The 19,869-nt window shown below is 41.5% G+C and overlaps 1 protein-coding gene across 6 annotated transcripts in view; it reads left to right on the top strand.

The window, feature by feature from the left end:
• Positions 1-520: 520 nt before the first annotated feature.
• The window catches only part of slc5a9 (solute carrier family 5 member 9), a 37,999-nt gene continuing 18,650 nt past the window's right edge, over positions 521-19,869 (top strand). For 2 of the 6 annotated variants that reach the window (XM_044198996.1, XM_044198993.1), the window contains exons 1-3: positions 521-1,219; positions 11,737-11,840; positions 15,573-15,644. In XM_044198996.1, coding sequence (XP_044054931.1) covers positions 1,198-1,219; positions 11,737-11,840; positions 15,573-15,644 — 198 coding nt within the window. In that variant the 5' untranslated portion in view covers positions 521-1,197. Of the gene's footprint in view, positions 1,220-5,142; positions 5,309-11,736; positions 11,841-15,572; positions 15,645-18,577; positions 19,754-19,869 lie in introns of those variants that run through there. The other 4 variants (XM_044198995.1, XM_044198992.1, XM_044198999.1 and 1 more) reach the window with 3 other exon arrangements.

Genomic DNA, 19,869 nt, shown 5'->3' with positions numbered 1-19,869 from the left:
TAGCATTAACACACTGGTTTATATTTAATGTGCATCGGCAAATACTGCAATTGAAACAGACTTTTAATGTGTAGACCTGCGAGTGATAAATTTGTGTAAATCAGATCTGTGCGTGGTGTGGAGAGGCTACAGAACGGACCAAAAACTTTGCTCCTAAGCCGCACAAACAGCTGTTGTGTTCCCTGTTGCTGGGTGACAATTTGTATATTGACATTAAGCAGGAGGTGTTCAGTGCTCAGCTTTAACACTGAATATTGAGGGGAACAAATTTGCTGTAATCCGGCCGATGATGGTGGTGTGATCCGCAAACTTCACAGACAGAGTTGTCTCCTTGTCGGGGACTGCAATCATGGGTATAGAGCGTGAACAGGAGGGGGCTGAGCACAGCACTGGGAGGCTCCAGTGTTGAGTACTAGAGTAGGCTTAAGACTTTCCTCTTTGATAAAGCTTATAGTTAGGGCTGGCTTGGTTGAGCCCTGAACCATCCCTTAGTTATGCTGCAATTAAGAGATGACTACGACTGAAACCTTTTCTATGATAGAACACTCCTGGACGAATGAGGGACTACACCGTCTTAATACAAGTCATTCTGATGGGGACCTGACTGTCCATACCAAATTTCATGGCAATCAATCCAACAGTTGTTGAGACATTTCACCCAGAACCAAAAACAAAGAAAAAGTCCTAGAAAAAAGGGCCGTTGGATGCTGCTTTATTGAAGGATTAAATTAATATACAGCTTGATGTGAGATTTACACACTTTTTGAATAACATGCTAACCTAAGAACTTAACTATTCACTATATTACTATACAATTCTAAGTAGCATATATGAGCAGCCTATTACTTTTTCCCTTGCAAGTATCATTGACTAGTGTAGCACTGACCAATTAAATATAAATTGTGAATAACCTACATACATACTGTATCAAACTGTGGACCCCTTTTTAAATGACGTCATGAATGTCAGTCTTTGTCAAGAGATAATAGCTGACCAGTGAAGTTTGACTGTCTCCATAACAAACTAATTAATAATTAAGCTTCAGGTTGACTTCACAGATTCACATACTTCTGTCAGGTTTATCAGCAGGATCGACTAACTCTGTTACACAGAGTCAGAAGAACTCATACATAGGAGAAACGCTGCAGGACAGAGTGTCTATAAGAAGTCAACATAATCTGGAAGATTGGAATCAACATGTCTGCCAGTCTCACTGCAGGTCTGTACCTTCTTTAACTCAGTTTTATGCTTGTAGGCTCTTTGGACAAGTGCTTTTACAAGAACAAACTTTGAGCCCTGAACCATCCCTTAGTTATGCTGCTATAAGCCTAGACTGCTGAGAGACTTCCCATGATGCACCTCTTTCCTCTCTCCTCCTCTCCCTCTGCATCTGTATGCATTTCTATCCCATTACTGCATGTTACTAACTCTACATCTTCCCTCTCCTGTAGTTTTGTGCTTTCTCGTCTCTCTCCTCTCTCCTGTCGCTTTCAGCAGGTGTTTCTACCTCCAGTGCTGCAGAGACAGGATCTGTGGTTGTGGGCCACCTGCTGCACCCGTGTTCCTGCTCGACAACTGCTACTACAGTTGTTGTTATTGACTTTGTTACTATTATTGTCATTATTATTCCTATGATATCATTTTATTATTGCTTTATTAATATTACCACTACCATTACATTATTGCTATTTTAAAATTCTAAGTGGAATTTGCATTGTGCTTCCTTCTCCCCCACGCCCCTTCTTTCTCTCTCTCTCTCTCTCTCAAAACCTAACACGGCAGTGGTGGATGGTCACTCACCATTGAATCTGGTTCTGCCCAAGGTTTCTGCCTTTTAAAAGGAAGTTTTTTTCTTGCCACTGTCGCCAAGTACTTGCTCATGGTGGGATTTGTTGGGTCTCTGTAAATAATATTATAAAGAGTACGGTCTAGACCTGTTCTATAGGAAAAGTGCAATGAGATAACTTGTTATGAATTGGCTCTATATAAATAAATATAATTTAATTGAATAGAGTGGAGGAGGTATGACCGCCAATCCAAACTGTTTAAGGTCTGTTCATAAGGAAGTCCCATATCCAATTACAGAGAGTGGTACTCAGCCCAAAGTGCCAAGTTTTCCAATCAGTTTCATGGGGGAGATTGTGTTGAATGCAGAATGCAGGTTTCTTTTATAAATGCCAATGTTTGTTAAACATTTTATTGTAAGGGGAAACAGAATACAGAGAGACTTAAAAAAACAGCTGTGCTGATAGTAGTATCTGTGTGCCATTTTTATTTGGACAATTTATATATGTGCAAAGACAAACCATAAATAGTCACTACAGAGCAGAAAGCAGACTGATCCAGCTGTGATCAGTTGCTTGTGATGACGCGAGGACATCTCATTTTTCCAAAAATGTGTTTCCTCGTTTCCTCTCTCCTTGCATCTTTTTCTTGCATCTCTCCTCAAGTTTTTAGTGAGAGGGACTAAGATGTCAGGAAAAGACATAAGCAATGGAAACGTGGATGCAATTAAGAGAATTGGGATGTACCCATAAAATAAGGCAAACGAGAAGCACCCTGATAGTATAAATCCATGCTAGTGGGTCTGTGAGGCTGTACTAAATGCTAAATGCTAACACTACCATGAAAACATGCTCACAGTGACAATGCTTGCATGCTGATGTTTAGCAGGTATAATGTTCAGCCTCTTAGTTGAGTGTGTTAACATGAAAACATTTGCTAATGTAGTGTGATCAACGCCGATTTGGATGAACATTTTGTATCCTTATTGATAAAAAGAATAAAATTTTTCTGAAAGTTGGCCTCTGCGTCATAAACAAGCCTGTCCAGAGAACTGATAAGCTTTCCATAGGAACTTCCTCTGTCCCATGACCTTTGCCAGACTTGAGGGCACTAATGGAAATGACAATTTCACGATTTACGGGCAGGTCTGTTTGGAGGTCTGTTATTTCACTGGTAATTATTAAAGTTTGTCCACTTGTTTCCTGTGTTTACAAAAGTTAATACCACTAGCCAAAATAATCATTCACAGCATCATTTGGTCTCATATGGTACTCATTTAATTCATTAATGGTTCATATCATTCATAGTTGCATTTATCTGTTCATTTGTGTGTCTAATAGTTAAAGTTGTGTGTGTATATAGGTAGTAGCCTAGTTAATAAGCTTTTTTATAAAAGAACTTGATCAGTCTATGTGGTATGTGTGTATGAAATATCCCGGTCCCTGTACACGAGACAATAACTCAATTCAACTCAATACATCAAATAAATTTTTAATTAATTGATGTATTAATTATAAATCGCTATCAAGATTTTCTCTTTGTAAAAGAGTGGTGCCCTTGAGGTAAAGTTAACATAAGTTAGATTCTGTTATGTAATATGAACGCTGATTTTATTCTGATAGCTGGAAGTGAGTGTAAAGCTGCTCCTTCCTCTTACCAAAATTAAGGTGTTGGGATTTACAATGGTTAAAGGGGGGGCACCAACTTGTGTAGGTGCAATCAGGTAATTATGGCTATCAGAATGATCAAAGATTATCATAAATAACTAATGAATAAAGTCCTCGGGGCACCACTCTTCTTAGAAGAGAATTAATTGATTGAGTCCCATGAAATACACTAACCAGAATTACCACCAATAGCTAGTAGGTTGAAGGATTTGGAGTTCAACACAGAAGAAACATTAAAGAAGCCAGCATAATTATACACAAGCATTTATTAAAGATAATGAAGCAAAAACACACAATATGAAGACTAACTCTAAATACACTAAACTACAGAACAAAGGGTGTGTGTGTGCGTAGGTCTGGTTGCGAGCCAAAAGGAATGTGTGTATGTTTTTTTTCTGCCTCTAGCTGACAGGCTTTGTGTGTGGCAGCCGTTAGTACTAAACTTTGTTGCAGAGATCTAGCAGGCTCCCGTGAGGCTGCAGTAAGATCAAGGTTCTGCTGCGTGTTTCTGCTCCAGGCAGATTACACGGCGGTGGTAGCAGAGAAGCGCAGCCAAGAGGAAAGAGACAGAACAAATGATCACTGACCTTTTTATTGACCTGGTGACATCCGGGTCACAGGTTGTCTGGCCAATGCTGCGTTCAGTGGCTCTCGGGATTGTGGGACAAAAGAGAATGTAGTCTCCTAACAAAAGTTCAACGTACGTTGACGTTACGTTTACGTTGGACGTAACTGAAAAGTTGAACCCTTTGGAGAGCACATCTTTGTCTGATAAGTTTTTGATCCAATTGTTTCTGTTAACACACGTCTCCCTTTGTTCAGTCCCTGCTCTCCTGTTGTGCTGGTCCTTTCCTAGATTCTCCTTATTCAAAAGGATGTTAAATTTCTTAATTTGCCGCTCCTTGCTTTGTGATGAGGGAGGTGCAGCCAGAAAACAATAGGCCTGATTACTGATTACTGGGCCATCATGGAAACAATTAGGCCAGTTTCAGGTGAAACTAGGCAGAGTAATTAGCAGATACTCAGGAAGACTCCTTCCTGAGGGCAGGGCTCAAGTAACACAGAATAGCTTAAATTTCTGAGTTCCCGGTCCATTTTTCACAATTGAGAATGACTTCCAGATGGGAGCCGAAACGTCTTGATTCTAAAAACAGTGTCCAGATGACTACGACTGAAACCTTTTCTATGATAGAACACTCCTGGACGAATGAGGGACTACACCGTCTTAATACAAGTCATTCTGATGGGGACCTGACTGTCCATACCAAATTTCATGGCAATCAATCCAACAGTTGTTGAGACATTTCACCCAGAACCAAAAACAAAGAAAAAGTCCTAGAAAAAAGGGCCGTTGGATGCTGCTTTATTGAAGGATTAAATTAATATACAGCTTGATGTGAGATTTACACACTTTTTGAATAACATGCTAACCTAAGAACTTAACTATTCACTATATTACTATACAATTCTAAGTAGCATATATGAGCAGCCTATTACTTTTTCCCTTGCAAGTATCATTGACTAGTGTAGCACTGACCAATTAAATATAAATTGTGAATAACCTACATACATACTGTATCAAACTGTGGACCCCTTTTTAAATGACGTCATGAATGTCAGTCTTTGTCAAGAGATAATAGCTGACCAGTGAAGTTTGACTGTCTCCATAACAAACTAATTAATAATTAAGCTTCAGGTTGACTTCACAGATTCACATACTTCTGTCAGGTTTATCAGCAGGATCGACTAACTCTGTTACACAGAGTCAGAAGAACTCATACATAGGAGAAACGCTGCAGGACAGAGTGTCTATAAGAAGTCAACATAATCTGGAATGTCTGCCAGTCTCACTGCAGGTCTGTACCTTCTTTAACTCAGTTTTATGCTTGTAGGCTCTTTGGACAAGTGCTTTTACAAGAACAAACTTTATTCATGGCACATCAAGCAGATTTTATAGACAGCTTTCCAGAGCATGTAAGACAGGAACACAAGGGAAAGCAGAGATACAAACTATAAATGAGACAGTTAAAACAGCTAACAGCATTACACAGTCTGCCTGGGCTTTTTACCACAACAGCCATTTTACCTTCAGCCTGGACAAGATTTATTGGCCAACGGGTATAATAAGGAAGAAGCAGTTGAGCAACCTATCTTTGGTGCCTGTTGATGCAAGGCCCTGTAGGTGGTAAAAACATCTTGAAATGTCAGTTTGTGCAAGTAACAAAAAACATTTTCTCATTTATGTCTTGTGCTATATACGGTATGCAGATAGTTTCAATTACATCTGCCTATGTTTTGAGATCCCCATCACAGAGACCTCTGACACCACCCCAAATATAATTGAGATGAAGCAGCGAGCTCTGTAGATTATCCAGCAGGGCCGGACTGGGATTATAATTCGGGCCAGGAACCTAACATCGGCCCTGGCCAATCTCCACACATTCACAACAGACCATGTAACCATTTTGTTGAAATGTTTTTTCTGTTTACTGTTTATGCCAGTAACATATCTTTCAGTTGTATCACTACATACAAAAATTGCTTCAAAAAACATCCAAAATACTTAAAAACAGTTGAAACTGACTGTCTTCAGTTTCAACCATTAGTCAATTGCACTTCCATAATTATGGCTACAGAGCAGCCACTGTGACATGTTTCACCTAAATGCGAATTTCGTAGTGATGTGTCATGCGCAAAAGATGCAGCTCTGAGAGCTTTGTAGTGAATCAGAAGGCTTGCATCGAGCGAGAGCCGGCTCCCAGTTTTTTTCCTTTCGCTGCTTACCTCAGTGCTCAGCCTGAGCTCTGCTCAAGGCAGAACTTTGTTTTGATTGGTCAGCAATGGCATCGCGGCCAATCAGATGTGAGGATTTGGGATCGTACCATTATGTAAAAACAGAGAGGGGGGTGCTGAGAAGTGGAGCGGCGGACCACTCAGTTGGGGTTAGTTAAGGTTAGGGTTAGGGTTACAGAATAAATGCACAAAATTAGGCAATACAGAATAAATGCACAAAATTAGGCAACTATAAGGATTCTCATAAAAACACTGCACATGAAAGGGTTTTCAACACACAAACCATTAATTTTTGCAAAGTTATGGTAAAATAATGGCCCACAAAAAATCCTAAATTAAGAACTGTTCAGGAGTCGAAAGAGCCGGCTCTTCTTTGGGAGTTGAGCCAAAAGAGCCGGCTCTCTGAAAAGAGCCGAACTTCCAATCACTAGAATTTCGATGTTTTGCCATAAAACAGGAAGTGGTGTGTAACACGACTGTATTTATCGATATGTATTTATCATACATATATAGATGTGTTCAGGGTCCTACCCCGGTCGAGTACATCCACTTCAAATGTCGTCAGAAATGGACTTAAGACCTTGGTGATGCTTGTAAAGATTGTGAGTTTTCGGCAAACGGCCTTACACAGAAAGCTGTTGTAACTTCATTTTACATTGTCCAAGCTTTCTCAGATTTTACATGCTAGATAAGAGTCCAGGCCTGAACACACCCACAACCCCAAACTGAGTCATAGTCATAGCGCCACCTACTGACAACAGAAAGTCAGCCATCAAATATTAAGCCCCTCCTTGCGGTTTGATGTACATGTACAAAATGTGGGAGGCAGATGTAATATGCCAAGACGAACAAAAAAGTCTCCCAGTAGCATGGCCTAAACCCAACAGGAAGTTGGCCATTTTAAATTTATTTTCATTTTTTTTTTATTTATAGGTACTTTGACGAACTCGTAATAGATGGTTAATCTGATCCACTTCAAACTTGGATAATGTATATAAACGACCTTCACAATGAAAAATTGCTTTGGTTGAGTTTTGGTTGAGTTTTCGTCGAACAGTGTGGCTGTTATGGGGCAGCGAATTTTGATGTTTCGCCATGAAACCGGATGTGGATTGTAACACGACTGTACATGGTCCAGTCTCAACCAAACTTCATATGTATGATAAGGGTCCCGCCCTGAACACATCTATATGACAATATTCAGTTATTGTCACAGCGCCACCTACTGGCAACAGGAAAAGATGTTTTACGCATTGATTTACTCCAGCCAACAGGTTGAGTACATCCACTTCAAATGTCGTCAGAAATGGCCTTAAGACTGTGGTGATGCTTCTTTATAAAGATTGTGAGTTTTCGGCAAACAGCCTTGGAGTGGGGACGCAGCTAATTTTGATGCTTCGCAATGACACAGAAAGCTGTTGTAATTTCACTTTATGCTGTCCTAGCTGCCCCAAATTTCACATGCTGGATAAGAGTCCAGGCTTGAACACATCTACAATCCCAAACTGAGTCATAAGCATAGCGCCACCTACTGACAACAGGAAGTCAGCCTTCAGAAATGAAGCCCCTCCTTGCGGTTTCACCCACATGTACGAAATGTTGGAGGCACATGTAAGATGCCAAGATCAACAAATAAGTCTCTTAGTGACATGACCTAAACCCAACAGGAAGTCGGCCATTTTTAATTCATTTTCATATTTTTGGCAATTTATAGGGGTCATATTTTAACGAACTCGTCCTAGACCGTTAATCTGATCAACTTAAAACTTAGTCAGCATACATATAATAGGTTGCAGATGAAAAGTTATCAAAGGCTTGAGTTTTTGTCGAACGATGTGGTTATTAACGGGTGGCGAATTTCGATGTTTCACCATGAAACAGGAAATGGTTGTAACTTTATTGTACATGGTTCAATCTCAACCAAACTTCATATGTATTTATCATACATATATAGATGTGTTCAGGGTCCTGCCCTGGTTGAGTACATCCACTTCAAATAGTCAGAAATGGACTTAAGACCATGGTGATGCTTCACTGTAAAGATTGTGAGTTTTCGGCAAACGGCCTTACACAGAAAGCTGTTGTAACTTCATTTTACATTGTCCAAGCTTTCCCAGATTTCACATTCTAGATAAGAGTCCAGGCCTGAACACACCCACAACCCCAAACTGAGTCATAGTCATAGCGCCACCTACTGACAACAGAAAGTCAGCCTTCAAAAATTAAGCCCCTCCTTGCGCCCCCCACCCCCCTCCAAAACGTTGTTATTATTAAGGGAAAACAAAATCCAAACCTACATGGCCCTGTGTGAAAAAGTGATTGCTTAGCAGCAACAACTGCAATCAAGCATTTGCAATAACTTGCAATGAGTCTTTTACAGCGCTGTGGAGGAATTTTGGCCCACTCATCTTTGCAAAATTGTTGTAATTCAGCCCCACTAGGGCACTCCAAAGTCTTCATTTTGTTCTTCTTTGGCCATTCAGAGGTGGACTTGCTGGTGTGTTTTGGATCATTGTCCTGCTGCAGAACCCAAGTTCGCTTCAGCTTGAGGTCACAAACAGATGGCCGGACATTCTCCTTTAGGAGTTTTTGGTAGACAGCAGAATTCATGGTTCCATTTATCACAGCAAGTCTTCCATGTCCTGAAGCAGCAAAACAACCCCAGACCATCACACTACCACCACTATATTTTACTGTTGGTATGATGTTCTTTTTCTGAAATGCGGTGTTACTTTTACACCAGATGTAATGGGACACACACCTTCCAAAAAGTTCAACTTTTGTCTCGTCAGTCCGCAGAGTACTTTCCCAAAAGTCTTGGGGATCATCAAGATGTTTTCTGGCAAAAATGAGATGAGCCTTAATGTTCTTTTTGCTCAGCAGTGGTTTTCGTCTTGGCACTCCACTTTTGCCCAGTCTCTTTCTTATAGTGGAGTCATGAACACTGACCTTAACTGAGGTAAGTGAGGCCTGCAGTTCTTTGGATGTTGTTGTGGGGTCTTTTGTGACCTCTTGGATGAGTCGTCGCTGTGCTCTTAGGGTAATTTTGGTCGGCCGGCCACTCCTGGGAAGGTTCACCACTGTTCCATGTTTTCGCCATTTGTGGATAATGGCTCTCACTGTGGTTCGCTGTGGTCCCAAATCTTTAGAAATGGCTTTATAACCTTTTCCAAACTGATAGATCTCAATTACTTTCTTTCTCATTTGTTCCTGAATTTCTTTGGATCTCAATGTCTAGCTTTTGAAGAACTTTTGGTCTACTTCACTTTGTCAGGCAGGTCCTATTTAAGTGATTTCTTGATTGAGAACAGGTGTGACAGTAATCAGGCCTGGGTGTGGCTAGAGAAATTGAACTCAGGTGTGATAAACCACAGTTAAGTTATGTTTTAACAGGTGGGGCAATCACTTTTTCACACAGGGCCATGTAGGTTTGGATTTTGTTTTCCCTTAATAATAACAACCTTCATTTAAAAACTGCATTTTGTGTTTACGTGTGTTATCTTTGACTAATATTTAAATTTGTTTGATGATTTGAAACACTTAAGTGTGACAAACAAAAAAAAAGAAATCAGGAAGGGAGCAAACACTTTTTCACTCCACTGTATATTGCACAGCAGTATTAACACAGAATATTGCACAATTATGTCAAGTATTGCAGTGATGTTAATGATCAATGTCCAGTTTAATGACTTAGGGTCATATAGACTAACACTTAGAGGGAGGAGTTAAAGAGTTTGATGGCCACAGGCAGGAATTACTGGATAGCACTGGCCACCACAGACTCATAAAACATCGTCAGCATTGTCCGGCAGATGTTGAAGGACCTCAGCCTCCTCAGAAAATAGAGGCAGCTCTGGCCATTCCTATAAAGAGCTTGAGTGTTCTTAGCCCAGTCCAGTTCATTGTCCATGTGTACTCCCAGATACTTGTAATCCTCAACAATGTCCCCCTGAATGGAAACCAGGGTCACTGGTAAACAGCCACAACAATGGCATGTGAGAATTCATGTGGCAGATAACATGGCCGGAGACTCACAGCTAACAGTTCAATGTCCGGGCTACAGATACTCAGCTTGATAGTAACGTGAAACTTAAGTAGTGACTTATACAACTTATACAGTGTTTTATCTGTGAAACGTATTAAAGTTTTTAAAAATACTGCCAAAAACCCCTTGGAAATATTGGTGTAAAAAAAGAGAGATGGGGAATTCTTCAGACACCATTAGAACCGGCTCAGAGAAAGATGGGACTTTCCTGTTGCCCAAATAAAAAAACATGACACCATAATTTCTGGGAGAAACATGAGTGAGTTGGGATGTTGTGGGACTTTGTGGGCTATATAAAATTAAGCACGAGGCTCAAAAATCTGTCGGTTTCCGGGACCACTCCAGGGTTGCTTCTTGTGAAAGAAATAAAACTCTGTTGCACTGAACTCTGACCCTCTCCAGTGATTTATTTGGGTCGCCTTAAGACTCTGAATAAGTAGCAGTGTTGAAAAGGAATCCAGACTTAATCTACGGCCTTGACCTGGACTCCTGACCTCCAACACTTCCCCCATCAAGTTCCATCAGAGAACCCCAAGCCCCTGTGCTCCATGCACCAAGGACAGGGCAGGCATGCTGGTGCAAGGTGTAGCTGAGATGTATTGGCCAATGGCGGGGGAGAGAGGGTCAGGGTACATTATGAGGTGGAGTGATAGAAAAAATGGAAAGAAAACAAAGACGAAAAAACTGGGAAGTATGGACTGAATGAATAGGTAAGAAAATACTATTAACCAAAGCAACAGAAATGTCAGTAATAATGATAAATATGGATGAGTGGGTGGAGTCAGAAGTTGAGGGGGAGGATACTTGTGTGTGTGTGTGTGTGTGATGTGGAAGAAAACACTATTAGCCAAATCAACAGAAATGTCAAAGCAACAGAAATGTCAGTAATAATTAATTTATAACAAAAATAATAGTATTACACCATTTACATCATCACTGTAATAATATCAATAAAGATAGTTATATTAATAATAGTATTACTAAAAACAGTAATCTTAACTAGAGCTGCAGCTATCAGTGAATTAGTCGTCAGAAACTCAATCAGCAACTATTGTATCTTGAAAATCAGTCAAACCCCTACTCTGGTTACTGAACTAGCGCTGCAACTGCAAGAACAACCACTTTTATCACAACTAACCTGACATAACCATCACCATTGTTCCATATTTACATGTATTGCTTACCTCACTTACTTAACCATGTAACTTTTAGCTCATTTATCAACTTCACTTCTGCTGAAACTTAATTTGTGCACCACTTCATTTGTCTGAAGATGTTTTCTAGCTATTGCCAAGTGGTGTTTTTAATCCTTTTTCTGGTGACTGAACGAAGTCAACCACTACTTTCATCACCACCAGACTTACTTAACCATCACCATTGTTCCTTTCACCTGACCCTTTTACGTTATTTGATGTTGACAATGTCTATTCTGTACTTGGCATGCAGGCAGCACCACTGCTGCACCTCCCAGCACAGGTCTCAGTGTGGATACTGCTGACATCGCTGTGGTTGTCGTCTACTTTATCTTTGTCACAGTGGTTGGAATCTGGGTAAGACCTAAAAGTGGCTCAACTTATTTTACACTTACACCTTCACCATTATTTTAACACTGTCTTAAAAATAACTTAAAACCTATGTCAGGTGTTCATGATACTGTGTTAAACCCCTGTGAGCTTATACTTAACAAAGTCAAATTAAAGTAATAACAATTTTTTGATTCCACAAATGATATTAAAGTGTCCTAAAACATGTTCAGAGGAAATATGCTAAACCCTGGATACTAAGGTACCTGACAAAGACCTGAAAGTTGCTTGCCTCCTTTTGGCTCTTGTTCTTTAATGAGTACAGCCATTATGATCGTCTTTGTCCATTTACCAGAAATGAAGTTAAATAGTTAACTTAGGGCAGGGTCACCCCTCAACCACACCTCTAATCACCTGTCAAGCCTACTTATACCTGGTCAACCCATCCTGTCCAGTTTGTCTCAGTTTTCTCGACGACATCCTCACCAGAGCCATCCATCTCCAGGATTGTCACACATGACGTCACAGTGCCTCCATCCCTGTGTTCGCAAGCTTCATATTATCCCCACGCACACACATCCTTTCATCCTACCATCCCTTCCTCTACCCTTCCTTCAGCTGTTCACAGTAATACGACCTCAGCTCTTCCAAATATTTCTCCCCAACAGCCCCACCCAGTGACCCAGGGGGCCCCACCACCGGCTAACCTAGTCGGCCCCATCCCTCCCTGTTACCCAAATGTTTTTACAGCCTGTAATAAACATTACACACTAACCACAGCAGCACCACCCTCTCGGCTAGTTTCATCCATCTATCACCCTTCTCCCGTCTCTCCCGCATAATGCCAGCCAATTGTCTCCGGTAATTACATAGATCTAGCCCAGCTCCTTCAGCCATCCCTCATCGACACTAGCTAGCCAAGGAAAGTGCAGACTAACCAAGGTTTACTGAAGCTCTGTCATCAGTCATCGCTGCTCCACCTCACTCACGACCCTCTTCCTAACACAACACCACAGTATTCAACCACTTATCGCCTGCTGCACACCCTTTTCCCATCATCCCCAAGCCCATCGACATACGCCCTACAGTTAACATTCCCATCCCAAAAGGCATTGACAAATGGGGAAGGTCTATACCAGACAACAATTTTAACCACCTCAGGTACTGCCTTTCCAACTGCCGCTTCCTACACAGCTGCTTCTTCTGTCGAGGTGCCCACGCCAGGATCAGCTGCTCCCACAACCCAACTACACCTGCAGACTGACTAGCAAAGCACTTCATTTCACACATGGTTTTCATCTAGGCATAGAAATCATATTCTTTTACTATTATTTTGCTGTTCACCTCACTTTCGGCTGCAGAAGCAATCCTAAGAATTCTGACTCGCTTTCAGAAGCCCTGTGTTGGAAGAGAAGAGAAAACCTCAGGGCCTTGCACCTCCAAAGAGTTTTTAAGAGATCACCCTAGACTCCATTTCTGTCCAGGCGGCTTTGCTCACAGAGAAAATACAACGCCTCACTCTGCTTCTGTTAAACTCTCCGAGCAAACAGATGCAGCAAACACCAGCTGCTACCCCTTCTTGGCCACGTCAATTACGCCATACGCATAATCCCTCAAGGGAAATCCTTCCTGTCCAACCTCCTAACCAAAGCAGCAGCAATCCCCTCTCTCCATGATAGTCGTCCTGGATGACTCATGCAAAATGTAAATGCGTCTTCTACAACAACTAAATCAGTCAACCTGAAGACATCCAACTCTACACTGACACAGCTCCTTCCACAGGTTTCGGTGGCTACTATGGAGGAGATGATTCGCTTCTGCTTGGCCCTCAGAGTTCAGATCTATTGACTCAGATTCTCGCTCTCCTTTGTAAGCTGTACCCTATCGTCATAGCTACCAATCTTTGGGGGCACGAATGGTCTAGGAAGTCCGCACTCAACCACTCTGACAACACGGCAGTTGTAGAAATCATAAACAAAAGTCGATCTCGTTCTCAAGCCATCATGCAGTTCATGCGCAGACTCACCAGATCATTCTCAGTGCAGCTCACCTTCCGGGGTACCAAAACAGCATTGCTGATTCATTGCCCCCCTTCTCATTTCAGAAATTCAGACTCTTGGTTCCAGAATCAGACATCCATCCCATACTGGTCCCACAATTTTCAGCCACAACATTCGACTAGCTCCACAGCTGGAGAGCCTTTTAAAATGCCTTGAAAGAAGCCATCCTTAACAGCCTCACCCTAAGCACTCTCTCAGCCTATCTAACTTGCTGGAATTGTTTCAAGGCATTTCACACTGCATACCAGCTGCAATTTCATTACCCACGCTCATTACATTCTGAAATTCTTCTACCATTCAGACCTACTTATCGGGAATTGTTTTTTTCTTCAAACTAGCTTGCAAAAACAGGAACACTTACCACTCACTTCAGACCTTCTCATCCTCTACATCTATTCTATACATTCAGGCTACTCATCCCCTGCGGTTAACCTAACTCTAGAATCCATGTTCTTGCTTACTTGTTTCAGCTTCCTGAAACTTTATCTACCTACAACCCTTCTCTTTATCCCAGTCTATCTTACATCACCATCCATGATTCTGACTTTCTCATATTCCCAGAGGTAAAACTGACCAACTAAGAGCTTCATTCCCCATCCACATTTTCCGTCTAAACCTCAGCCTGTACGAGCCGCTGACCAAATACATCAGTTCCAGGTACACCGCCAAAGCATCACCTCAGGACTGGCTCTTTCTCACAGAAACAGGGAGAATGCACACTAGATACTGGTTTCACAAACATTTTCACCAAGTCCTCCGCATTTCTGGCATAACTTTAGAAGACTATTCCAGCCATTCTTTCCGCATTGGTGCAGTTTCCACAGGAGCCAGACTGGGCATTTTGGATCAAACCATTCAGGCCTTGGGCATTGGTCTTCCCAGGCATATCGCACATCCAGTCACTCATCCTCAACATACTATCCTACCTTATTTCATTAAAACTTTAAAATCACACTGTTGTGGCATGGTCCTTGCTAGTGAAATGAAGTTAACTAGTTAACTTAGGTTCAGGAGCAGGGCCACGCTTCAACCACACCTCTAATCACCTGTCAAGCCTACTTATAGCTGGTCAAAGCCTGTCCAGTTTGTCTCAGTTTTCTCGACCCACCCTCCCTTTCCCTCCCCCTCATCCATTTACCTCCCAACCCTTTCCCTCCCTCTATTTGCATCCATCGATGCGCTCTCTTACCCTCGTTCATCCCCTCTTTGATCCCGTGTATACCTCTCCCATCTCTCCTTTTCCAGGTACTGGGGCCCTAATTGACTTGGGTGACTCTATTCCAGAGACGGATCCCCCACACTGAGTTTCCTACTCCCCAGCCCCCAATACATCCATCCCAGCCTAATGACCTGCCCCTCCCTCACATCCATTCACCCATCCTCAACATCCTATTACCTTATTCAATTTAACCTTTCAAATAGCACTGTTGTGGCATGGTCTATGCTCATGAAAGTACATATACTTACGGAGATTATAATAATAAAGAACACAGCAATTCTGGGAGCTCATCCTTGGTTTGATTTCTGTCCAAGTCACCAGGAACTGATTTATCATTGTGTCAGAGCTGGTTGATCTATCCAGTGTGGAAATGTAGATTTTTTTTTTGGTTTAAATATGTGATATTGCAGTGAGACAACATAAATTTTCAGTGTTTTTAGTGTACTGCTGGCCTAATCTTTACCTCTATCTCTTCTATAGTCATCAGTACGAGCCAATCGCAGCACTGTGGGGGGGTACTTCTTGGCTGGCCGTTCAATGACCTGGTGGCCTGTGAGTACCAAACTTCTGACTGGTGTGCATGATGTTTTGTTTTCAATTCCATGTTAATGTGCTATTTGCTATTTACTATATGACTTTGCCTGTTATGTTGTCTGAATTCCTGTCCTGTTTTGTACTGAATAGTTAAGTTTGGCAGCTCTTACACCTACCTTAACATTACAGAACAGTTATACTGATACAGTCAGTAGGCGGGAGGTCAAAAGGAAGTCAAATGAGTCTGTTAAACGGACCGTGTGAATCACCATCTTGCGTTCTCTCTCTCTTAGCCCTCTCATTTTCTCACACTCACCACGAGCGGAAATACACACACATACAGATATTACTTGTTTCAAGTGCACTTCCTGCTGCCTTAACGCAGTGATATCTCGGTAGTAAAAGGGGGCGATTAAGTGTGGGCTGCACTTGATAACTGTAGACGCTAGGTGGCAGCAGAATGCTTGAATCCTGGTTACAGGAATTTAGGATTATAGAACCACCGACCACAATGTGGGTTGCAATGGCAGAGTGGCGCTGTCTGTATTTCCGCTCATTGACTCCAAGGAAAGTGAAGCCACTGCAGAAGCAATGTTTCAAAGTTAGTAACTTTGCTGAAAACTTTAGCCAAAATATGAGATATTTGTCTTGTTATGTATCTTGTTATGTATGTTGTCTTGTTGTATATTCATGATGAACGGTAAGAAAAACAATGTGTACCTGTGTGTATTTATGTTTATTTACAGTATGTGTTTACGGGGACTGCCAAATTTATCTACTTTTGAAGCCTTGACATTTTTAGCCACACTAAAAGCAAGCATTTTGTAAACAGTACATTCGCATTTGCTAGACAGCTAATAAACCACTGTATACAACTAAAAAAATAAAGAAATACCATACTCGGGTCGATGAGAATTCCCAAGTGACATCATGCAAATTGTAATTTGTTGTTCATTTTTTGCGTTAGATCCTTTCCTTTGGGTTTATTAAATACCTGCAGCATCACACAGCAGTAGCTTTTATTGCAGCTTTTGAAAGTCAAGAAGGCGCTTCACAGAAAGTGTTTATTATAAATGAAAAGAAAACACTTCACAAAAAATGTAGCAACAAATGATACAGATGACACACATAAAACTATTAAGTAATCCTTCGATGTATATAATATATGTATATAGGGTGAATTAGAGTAATGAGACGCTGTTTATTTCAATAATACCACACTGTGTTAATCTGGGCCTGAATATAGCTTTCTTAACATTATGTTATCATATTCCGGTTACAGAACAGTTCCAATGACCCGTGTGAAGAACAGGGAGCTGTGTGTGAAGCAAGCAAAGGAATGGAAAGCGGTCGAAAAGTTTTTTGACTGCAGAGTACTGCCTGTTTAGCCTACTGTTTTGAAGCACTGACAAAAATGAGATGTGCCCGCTGACTTTCCAGTATGGTGTTCAGGGTTGAATCTGCTGTGAAGTGGAAGCTGCCGCCGTATCTGCCTGTGACTCAGACTCTGTGATTTAGGAGCGCAGCAGGCCGCTCCCAGGTGACTCTGTGAAAGCAGTTGGTCACCGAGCTGTTTTATGGCCAAGGGCAAAGGTCCGGACCAAGACACTGCTGGCACAGTTCTCTGGGAGATGCAGGATTCAAAGTTTCTTTGGCTCTAACTTTTTGTTGTGTTAGAACACAGACGTTGTCCAGGCTTTTTTCAAGGCTTTGCTTTCAAAGTTGGCTGGCTTACAGCAGCTCAGACCAGCTTCTGTAGAATCTGTGATGTTTTGGCTTGTCAAATAAAATATCTAATATAAATAGATATAATCAGAATCAGAATTAGAAATACTTTATTGATCCCCGAGGGGAAACTCTTTTGTTACAGCAGCTCACTATCACGTCAGTGCACACAGGAATAGAAGTTCTAAGCAATCAGAATATAATACACTATAATACAGGCAAGATAAATTAAATACAAAGTGGATATAAGTATAAAATTAAAATAAGTGTAAGTACAAAGTGGATTTACCGGTTGATGATAAGTATGTACGGTATAATAATACAATGTAATAATACAAGTAGTAAGTAATAGTGCATGTACTGTAAAGTTAAGTGTAGCTTATTAAGATTATTATGAGACGGTGGTTATTGCACAGCAGTAATAGAAGTATGAATAAATATCAATAGATAGGGAACTTTAAACTGAAAGGAGTATATTGCACAGCAGTATTAAACAGAGAATATTGCACAATTATTTCAAGTATTGCAGTGATGTTAATGGTCCAATGTCCAGTTTAATGACTTAGGGTCATATAGACTGACACTTATAGGGAGGAGTTAAAGAGTTTGATGGCCACAGGCAGAAATGACTTCCTGTGGCGCTCTGTGGTACATTTTGGGGGGATGAGTCTTCCGCTGAAAGTACTCCTTTGTTTGACCAGCACGTCATGGAGTGGGAGGGAGAAACTGTCCAAGATGGCATGTAGTTTGGCCAACATCCTCCTCTCTGACACCACCAACAGAGAGTCAGGTAGTCAACAATCCAGGACACGAGGGGGGCATCCACCTGCATCGCTGCCAGCTTCTCACCCAGCAGGGCTGGCCGGATGGTGTTGAAAGCACTGGAGAAGTCAAAAACATGATCCTCACCGTGCTTGCTGGCTTGTCCAGGTGGGTGTGGATGTGGTTCAGCAGGAAGATGATGGACTCAGAGGAGTCTGAGGGCCGACAGCTAGAGGGGGGATGAGCAGGAGCTGGTGTGTCGAATCTATTAAAGAACAGATTAAGTTCATTGGCCCTGTCCAAGCTACCTTCAACTCCTCTGCTGCCAGTCGGTCTGAAGCTAGTGATGCTCTTCATGTCGCTCCAGACCTCTCTCATGTTGTTCTGATGGAGTTTCCACTCCAGCTTCCTCCTTGGCCTCCCTGATCTTCACCTTCAGGTCAGCCTGGATTGCCTTCACCCTTACCATCAGTAAAGGCCCTCCTCTTGGCATTCAGGATGTCTTTGTTACCCACGGTTTGTTATTTGGATAACAATGGACCATCTTAGTTGGGACATTGCAGTCCACACATTAGAAAGTCACACATTTTTGGACCACCCTCAATCACAGTCTGTCAATCCACACAGGAGTCTGAGTATTTACAAAGGTCAGAAACATGCCATTTAGCCTAACTGCGATCATGGACGGAAAGCAGAACATAGGAAAAGGCTAGTGTAGGTTGAATGAACTTGAATTGGCCAACTGACTCCAGCCAAACTTTAAATTAGCTAAAAGTATAATTGTAATGTTGCCAAAATGTCGAACCGATTTGCGATCGGATAGGATTCGGCTGTGGAGATGGGACGTTCATGAAGGAACCAAATCAAAGAGCGAAACGTGGCTATTAATAGTTTGCATTAGCCCTGTTGATTTTATTATTTGGGATGTAGTGGAGGGTAAGCACACAGTTTAACCACCTTTTTCAAACGCAACATAGGGTTTACTCACCATTTGAGTTTACCAGTACCTAACATTGGACAGTTATATTGATATTTATAGTTTACCCACCTTTTATTTTACCACTACATCCCCTCTGTGATTTTGTCCAATTACTGTTAATATCTCAGGCTACTTTGCTGTCTCTGTCTTTCCCTCGCCCCACACAGCAGACTAACCTAGAGTATTAGAGCATGTACCCTCTGTCCAGCATGTTTTCCATCCAACCCAGCCACAACTGGCTCAAATGGGATTTTATGAGCCATGCAGTTCTATTTAACATAATAGAACATAGTCATAATTATTCATCAAACTGTAAGACTGAGTAGAGCCTATACAAAATTCGAATTATTTTGTGTTTTGGAAATTATCCTTTATTGTTATTATTATTATATAAGTCAGGTTAGGTGGTGTAGAAATGAAGGAAATTTGTTTTAAATTACTTTTTTTTTACCCCCACCAACAATGTATCTTTCCGAGTTTGCCCCCCATTTTAAAACATAACCAGGCGCTCATGGTTGTCATGACACCCTACAGTAGAGAGACAGAGAGAGACTACATCTGGATTGTTCACATATGTCACCTGGTGGTTGTTGGTGCGCACTGCAGCTACTCCTGGTTAAATTATTTCACCCTCCTTCACTGCTGCCGCAACATTATCGAGGTAATCATGTCAGTTGAAATGAGTGACATCCTGTACACACATACACACATTCACATATGCCACAAGCTTGCTTGTTGCCTTAATGCTTGTTGTTGTATTTGGACAATGGATGTTTA

The sequence above is a fragment of the Siniperca chuatsi genome, linkage group LG6 (genome assembly GCF_020085105.1).
Source record: "Siniperca chuatsi isolate FFG_IHB_CAS linkage group LG6, ASM2008510v1, whole genome shotgun sequence".
In the NCBI taxonomy this organism is placed as follows: Eukaryota; Metazoa; Chordata; class Actinopteri; order Centrarchiformes; family Sinipercidae; genus Siniperca; species Siniperca chuatsi.
Note: the sequence above shows the minus strand (reverse complement) of the source record. Positions and strands in the feature narration are given on the sequence as shown.